The following is an 8,176-nucleotide window of genomic DNA, read 5'->3' on the forward strand; positions in this document are numbered from 1 at the left end:
AGCTAATCCTTAAGATTTGTTCTTTTGCAAAACTGCTGAAAATGGTGCCCATGCTAAACTCTTAGCATGGACACTTAAATTGGGAGGGACTAACTGACAAACATGTATGTGGTATATATTTGGTCACTGATTTCTGGAAAAAAAAACCCACTAATCTGTGATTTTCGGTGAGGCATGTTTAAACAACAGTGTTTTACTGACCTGTAATGCAAAATAGATTTCTCTCAAATATTAGCCTTTATTTCCATCGACTGAGCAAAGTGCAGACCATGGTTCAAGTAAACAATGAGGCTTACAAAGGGTGTTTTTTTAACTGTATTTAAGTATACAAGAATATCGATGTGCACCCGTGGAAAGGGCTGCAGCTATATTCACTTGAAAACAGCTGATTCACTGTCACCTGTTTACAGAGAGACAGATTTGAGTTGTAGTAGCAGTTGTTATCGTAACATTGCAGAGTGAACGTTTACTGTCGTTTTTAAGGTAACTAATTGCAGACCCTTCATGAAATTATGGGACTACTCATCAATCCCTTTCTTTTGCAGAATTCCCCAAGCTTTGCAGTTCACAGCAAAGGTTTTTCGTGTCCATAGAGTGAAAATTCGTATGGCATTCGTTATATTGCGGAGCCCTTTGGAGGTCGAGGTCACCGTCATCGCCTGACACCGTTTCTTTCAATGATTTGGCGCCCTCTGCTGCACATAAGTGCAACCTACATACACGATATAATTTTACTGTATGGTACTTTGCTTCATGCCATAGGGGTGCTAAAGTAAAAAAAATAATAATAATAACTTGACGGTTTAAGAAAAAAAATCCTAACTTGGAAACGCACTGTTCCAAAAATCTGCTTTTACGAAACGATAACTTATGTAATATCGGCAGATAAATGCGTTTGGTGTTTGGCTGGGAGTTGTAGTTGAGAACTCGTTAAAGCTAATTCTATTTTTCCCCGGAAACACTTCAGTACCCATGATGCATGGGTTACGCGCCGAAGCCAATAACAGGTGCACGCCTACGCTAAATAAAACCGTCGTCCGTAATCCGTGCCATCTAGAGCCGACTCCTATGCGGGTATTTTCTTAAACTTTTCGCAAGAATACATCGATTATTACAGCAAGAATGGACAACACCGGGAAAGAAAAGGAAGCGATCCAGTTGATGGCTGATGCCGACAAAAAAGTCAAGTCCTCTGGATCTTTCTTAGGAGGGATGTTTGGAGGGTAAGAGCACTGCACCAAAGAACAAACCGCTACGCTGACAGCTAGCTGGCGTCAACGGCTCAGGAAATCTAGCAAACTTGGCTGCCTACCTATATTTCACGGACTACGCGTTCACTTATTTCTCCCACTACCAGCTAATTAAAGAAAAACGTTAAATATCTAGTTAACGGTATCTTAAAAGGACAAACCACGTAAGGTTAATTCTAACAAACTACGCAAAATGTTCCCTTCATGCAAAAAGATAATGTAAATAAGCCAGAACTGCAGCTCACGGTTACCTCTGGACTCAAGCCATGTATGTATTCAACGTTAGGGTGTGTGTGTGTGTGTGTGTGTATATATGTATGCATATATATGTATGCATATATATATATATAACGTTTTTATTAAACCATCAATGGTGTTGGTAAAAAAGAATATGAATGAATGAATGAATTTTTTTAAATTTTGCACCACTGAGAAGTTGCTGTGCAATGACAAATAAATGCATTCATTCATCCATTCATTCATCCATTCATATATATTTTTTGTTTTCAGTTAAAAGGTGGTTGTTGATCATTGGCCTCTTGAACCCAGGTTTTTGTCTACCTTGATTTTTTTTCTAAGCAGTACCTGAGCACATTTCTGCAGTAACACACCCTGTGTCTGCATGGATTTGCTGTAATGAGAATAGATGCCTTGCATTTGACTACAAGTAACCTGAGTTTTTCCATTTGTGAATACTCAAACACTGCCACTTTCAGACATTTTTACTCTTAAGCACTAAGGAATCTATTCATTTCATACCAAAAACTCATCTGTATTGTAGTTATGGATTAGTGAATGACAAATTGAGTTGTGTTTCACCAGTATAACCATTAAAAAGAAAAACGTCAGTCATTAAAGAAGTATCTGGAAAACCCGGATGACACCAGATGTTTTGGGTTGGTGCTCAAATGGAGACCAGTGATTTTTATGGCAAAGGCTGTAATGATAGCAAATCAAGTTCCACATCCTCTAGTGGAATTTACAGGTAAATGCAGGTAATACATACTTTTGATTTTGGACATTAATGCTGAGTCAGACATGCATGTCTTGGGTTTATTTATAAGACGTAACACAGAAAATAGAAGAGCCTGTTTGCTTGTGTGAGTCAGTTTTTCTGCAAGCTTTAGTCCTACATGACCCCAGATGTTGCCTTTAGCTTTTGTGCAGTGAGGGGCTTTGATGTCACTCTCTGTCATGATTAGATAGCCAGAGCATCATTACAGCCTCTAGGAGATTCCCAGGGTCCAATCCATGTCATAGAAGGAGAGAGAGCCACATAAAGTGCAGGATTTATATAAGCTTGTCATCCAGTCTAAGCCATGCAACTCAGATATGCAACATACATATGAGTTAACAAAAGCAACAAGATATGCCTTTCTTTTTTCTTTTTTTTTCTTTTCTTTTTTTTTTAATAGTTGGCCACCCTAAACCTCTGCAGCAGTAAGAAAATTTGTGCAGTTTAATTAATGAGAAATGTGACATTGAACAGGCTTTTTTGTAAACCGGTCTGACTTGGTGTATGAGTTGATTTAATTATTTATTCATGATTTATTTTCTTTCTCATCTCTTTTAGTGGACCACACAAAGTGGAGGAGGCGTGCGAGATGTACTGCAGAGCAGCCAACATGTTCAAGATGGCAAAGAACTGGAATGGTGCAATAGTCAATTTTCTTTAATCCCTGGATAGCCTGCCAGTAATTTACAATCGAATTGAAATTGTTGCATTGCGTGGAATCTGTTTAACCTTGTGGAGATTTTTTGGCATTATTCTTTGAACTCTGTAACTGCAAAGCACAGAACTTCTGGAGGTGTCTCAAGGGAAAGGATTGCACAGTGTGCATTATGTTGATTGCAAGCTGAAATGCAAGGTATTTGTTTCTGCCCTCGATTTCATTCTCTTCTTTCCTCACAGGTGCTGGAAATGCATTCTGCAAAGCCGCTCGTCTCCACCTGCAGCTCCAAAACAAACATGACTGTGCCACCAGTTTCATTGATGCAGGAAATGCTTTCAAAAAGTCAGACCCAAATGGTGAGGCTAGCTGTCACATCATCACTTACTTGTTCTCTTTAACTCTAAACCTTTTCAGGCCTTTTACTACTTCCATTTTTCATATCCATTTAGGTCCTCGGCATTATCAAAGGGCTTTGAAATATCAAATATAATAGTTTACTGATCTGCTTATCACAGTAGCAGTATTCATCCTTCAAAAAGAATGCATTACCTGTGCATTATCTAAAAGCTTTTTGAATTATTGGGTTCTGTGAAACTATGGATGACCGTCTTAAAAGTTGGGCAGTCAGAGGATTCCCACAGCCAGCAGCATGGATAAATGGGTAGAGGGACAAGTCCTCTGTCAGGAAAGTAGTTCAGTCATTAGAGATGAGCCATTGTGATCAAGTATTTTCCTAGAGTACTAACCCCCCCCCCCTTCATCTCAGGGCTTACTGGGCCGAGATCGCACAGTTAATAGTTCAGCAGTTAGAAATCATGACAGTTTCCCAATGCTGGAGTCTCCAACCACCACTCTGCACCTGATTATGTCGGAGGAATCTCATCTGTTTAATCCCTCTTTCTTTTTCTTTTTTTTGATCTGCCAGTGTTAGTAGAAACAAGTGATTAATTCTAATGTGATGTAAATATATTGCCTTTGAATGAAATGTTCAGGGGATTGTTGGTGCTCTTTGTCCTCTCTGCTTCTTCGTTGACACATAGCAGTGCTGCATAATTGTAAATAGTCGGATATTGGGATTTTATGTTTTTGTTAATATTGATGTGTTTTGAATTATATTTTCAATGCATCTGAAAGTCCCATGTCTGACCGATCACGACCTTTGAGTGTGCAACATTTACCCATGTGACCAAAGCAAAAGAAGTCTGCGGTAACAGGCGAAATAGAGAAAAGCTAAACATTGTGTTTTTTGGAAATGGTGGCAATGAGTAAAGTGAAAAAGAATGGATAAGATAATGTAAGGATAAGTTGCAAATGTTCAACAAAGTAGTTTTATTTGCTGAAACCACAGCAATTTTAATCAACAGTCATGAACAAAATATTTACCACAAATAATTGGAATGATCATTTTTGCCATAATCGTAAGCAGAGGTTTAACTACTAGGTCAACAGATGCTGGATGGTTGGACTGGGATCATCCGGCTCTGTCTGCCATGCTGTTTACCTCTGGCATTGATTTTACATTGTCGCCGTCGAAAGCAAAAGCTTTATCTCATATTGCCCATTTGAAGCCAACAAGCTAGGAAAAAAAGAGGTGTTTGTCACCACAATTTAACCACAAACCACAGGACTCCACCGTGTAGCGCTTTGCTGACTCCAAATATAAACTGTCCTATCCAAATAATCTGGATAAAGGCCTCTGATAACTCCCTTTTTAAGCCTGTTTTACTAACATTTACACTAATAAAGTATGCTGTGCCATTGCAGGGTCTGTCTATTTTTAACAGAGCTAACAAATGTTGTCTAACTGTTCCCTCCTCTTCCCTTTATGCTGCCAATAGAGGCAATCAAGTGTTTAAATGCAGCCATCGACATTTACACAGACATGGTAAGATGCACATGGACAGAAGGACTCCATCCAGATTTTAAACCACAGCAGCTGTTTTAACCTTACTAATAAATGTGCCCATCATTTGATGTGAGACATTTTTACTTTTATCTGAGGAGCTAACTTGCCCTTTTGACAACAGATGTTGCCAGATAGTTAATTGGGAGAACATGATTTCTGTTGTGACGCTATTGGAGAGCTGGCAAAACATGTTTTTAACATGTGTGTTTACACTTTGACATTTTGCAAATTGATTATTTTTGACATCAGGTTCTATAGAGCCCGTCTCTGGATCAGGTTAAATTCACAATGAATCCAAGATGCCACATTTTATAGCATGCAAAATGACGATTGTTTGTCTTGAAAGGGTCCCATTTATTTCATTTTGTGTTCATTTTGTATTCATTTTGCAGCAAAAGTCCTAGAGCTCATCCTAACTAGCATTTTTAAAGGAGTTTAAAAGTCCCATGTTACTTGATTAAACTTTCAGCCTTCTCTCGTGTCTTAGTTTTGATCCCTACCAGTTATTCATAAAGGCTGAACTTTGAGCCATGTTACAATTGAGTGTTAGTACCTTGATCAAATCCCTCTTGTAAGGTCTTACATTAAAGTGGGGTTTAATGTGCAGTGCTAATCCTACCTTTTGAAGCCACAAGGTGCCCCTCCCTGATCTGTGTGCTGTGGAAAAGAATATCGTTTTGGACTGTGACTGACCTTTTACATCCATTTAGTAATGATTTCTCCGACTCCAGGGACGGTTCACCATTGCTGCCAAACACCACATCAGCATCGCAGAGGTCTACGAGTCTGAACTGGTGGATATCGAAAAGGTGTGTTTGTGAGAGTTGAGTAAGATTTGTAATATTAAACAGTTCTTAATGGAATGGCAATCTATAGAGGATCGATGTAAATGTTACTGACTTTTGGCCACCTTTTTTTTTTTTAATATCTATATTACCCTATTTCTGCTTTTAGACTTTTCCTTGAAGCATTCTGCTTTTAAATGGGTGCTGTTTGAAATCTCGCTACAGCAACTATTCTAATAGTACTGCTGATGATGATAACAATGCATGAATGTTTTTAAATCGCCACTTCTTTTTTTTTCAAATAGGCTATTGCACATTATGAGCAAGCAGCAGACTACTACAAGGGAGAAGAATCAAACAGGTACTTTCTCAGGACCACACAACATCATAAACAACTCTGTTATTATGAATGACAGGTAAATGGAATTTAAAAAATCTAAATGTTACTAGTCTCAAACACGGTTCCCAAGTATTCTCATTCCTATTTGGGGTACAGGAATACCAATACTGGAATATGGAGGTGATGTTGAGCAGTTTCCCATACTAAAATTGAAATTACTCAAAATTCCACTATTTTTCACATGCACGAACGAGGATGATATGGAGACAAATGAATTCCTTTTTAATCCATTCACCTCAAACTTGAGGTCTATCTTTCGGCAATAAAGTGATATACTTGATTTGTAACTCATGATTGATACTCAGGATTGGGATTTGCAGTCAAATAGCGGTGTCGGTGCAGGCCAAGTATTCATCACCTATTGCCTGTGGTATTTATTGCTTATAGTTATATATCCATGTTTGTACAGTTTATGCATATGCACACTGGAGTGTTGTTTAATTCCCCTCTGTGCTTTTCATTTAGCTCTGCCAACAAGTGTCTGTTGAAGGTCGGCGCCTATAGCGCTCAGTTGGAGCAGTACCAAAAGGCCATTGAAATCTATGAGCAGGTGTGTTTGGTAGCTTATTTACTTTGTGGGTGTGTGGCCTGCTTAGGTTTCTGTTTGTTTTTTGTTTTTTTTGAGTGGTGCTGCAGGAACTGACATCTTCACACATGTATGTTTTGGCTGTGTACAGGTCGGTGCCAACACCATGGACAACCCGTTGCTGAAATATAGCGCCAAAGAGTACTTCTTCAAAGCAGCACTGTGCCATTTCATTGTCGACGAGCTTAATGCTAAGGCAAGTTTGTGCCGGTGTGCCACAGTCCTAGGAAATCGAGATGAAGAGCCACACAGAAGGATTTTAACATTCTGTCTCTCCGCAGATTGCCGTTGAGAAGTACGAGGAAATGTTCCCAGCCTTCTCAGACTCAAGAGAGTGCAAACTGTTGAAGGTAGTTTTATAAGATGGTTATAAGTTGGCAGAATTTGACAGAAGTCTTTACTTTTCCCTCTCAATCGACTGTTTCCTCGTCTGACCTACATTTCTTGCTTCACAGAAACTTCTGGAGGCTCACGAGGAGCAGAACAGTGAAGCATTCACAGATGCAGTAAGTCTGATATGCCCCAAGGAACATTTCTAGTCCCAAACCAGGTCTTGTTTTGGATCAAACATAACATACTCAGTCACCACTGATCCAATGACAGTTCCTCCTCTGTCTCTAATCACTGTTTATACATTCCTACTGGTGAGCACAGGAATCCCACTGCTCACCCTTTTCTGTTCTCTGCTGCACTCACATCAAGGGAATTACAGATAAATCCTAATTTATAGAACCTGCTTTTGACTGAATTAACTGTTATGAATCTCTTAAAGCCTACTGTACTTTCTCAATAATTGATTGACTGAGTCAGAGATGCTTCTCCAAGTTCACCCCAAGTTGGAGGCAGCGGAATTTCGATGTACATGTATGTATTTATGTAGTACATAAAATGATTTTCTGTTGAGAGTGAAAGTCATGCCAATGCATCAAAATGAATACACAAGATTCATAATTAAGAATACTCAAAATGCGTAGCAATACTGGTAAAAAATGTTTTGCCAAAAAAACTGGTTTCCAATTACCAAGCATTTCCAGTAGGTAAGGCCAGAATAAATTGAGCAGATTTTATAATCCTAATCTCAAGATTTTATTTTTATGCCTTCTGTCTGTAGGTGAAGGAGTTTGATTCAATCTCGCGTCTGGACCAGTGGCACACCACCCTTCTGCTGCGCATCAAAAAGACCATCCAGGGCGATGAGGGTGACTTAAAGTGAGCGAGGAATTGGGGGTGAGGATGGGGGCACCCAGGACAGTAATGCAATGCCGCATGAAAGGGTCAATTTATTATGGCATGCTACTCACACAACCTTTTCACTATATGTATCATTTTTTTTGTGTACTAGTCAGCCCAGGTTTCTGTCATACAGTAAGTTTAAATTCTGACGAAGTCCATAGCGCATCTTGAAGAGTATATTCTGTTGATGTCTGAATGCTGTGCTACTCGCCACCTGTTAGGGTTCCTCTGGCGCCCTCTTTTATCGAAGGTCTCTAAACCTAGCTAGGATGCAAAACCCTCTGGCCCTCGCCTCGCCTCTGGAGGACAGCTGCATTTCCCCTCCACGCTGACTTCTGACCCG

At 39.4% G+C, this 8,176-nt stretch overlaps 1 protein-coding gene across 1 annotated transcript; it reads left to right on the forward strand.

The window, feature by feature from the left end:
• The first annotated feature begins 1,048 nt into the window (after nucleotides 1–1,048).
• napbb (N-ethylmaleimide-sensitive factor attachment protein, beta b) lies at nucleotides 1,049–7,850 on the forward strand. The gene is made up of 11 exons (XM_056294260.1): nucleotides 1,049–1,223; nucleotides 2,824–2,903; nucleotides 3,163–3,279; nucleotides 4,762–4,808; nucleotides 5,561–5,638; nucleotides 5,920–5,975; nucleotides 6,480–6,564; nucleotides 6,692–6,796; nucleotides 6,882–6,950; nucleotides 7,056–7,106; nucleotides 7,712–7,850. Exons 1-11 carry the CDS (start codon nucleotides 1,123–1,125, stop codon nucleotides 7,811–7,813), a joined length of 891 nt encoding a protein of 296 aa, XP_056150235.1. The 5' UTR covers nucleotides 1,049–1,122; the 3' UTR covers nucleotides 7,814–7,850.
• The last annotated feature ends 326 nt before the right edge of the window (nucleotides 7,851–8,176 follow it).

The sequence above is a fragment of the Lampris incognitus genome, chromosome 15 (assembly GCF_029633865.1).
Source record: "Lampris incognitus isolate fLamInc1 chromosome 15, fLamInc1.hap2, whole genome shotgun sequence".
NCBI classification, from domain to species: Eukaryota; Metazoa; Chordata; class Actinopteri; order Lampriformes; family Lampridae; genus Lampris; species Lampris incognitus.

Coding starts and splice junctions, on each gene's coding strand:
- napbb (XM_056294260.1), top strand. CDS start 1,123: ATGGACAACACCGGGAAAGAAAAGGAAGCGATCCAGTTGATGGCTGAT. Junction 4,809..5,560: donor TCGACATTTACACAGACATG/GTAAGATGCACA, acceptor CTCCGACTCCAG/GGACGGTTCACCATTGCTGC. Junction 5,639..5,919: donor AACTGGTGGATATCGAAAAG/GTGTGTTTGTGA, acceptor TTTTTCAAATAG/GCTATTGCACATTATGAGCA.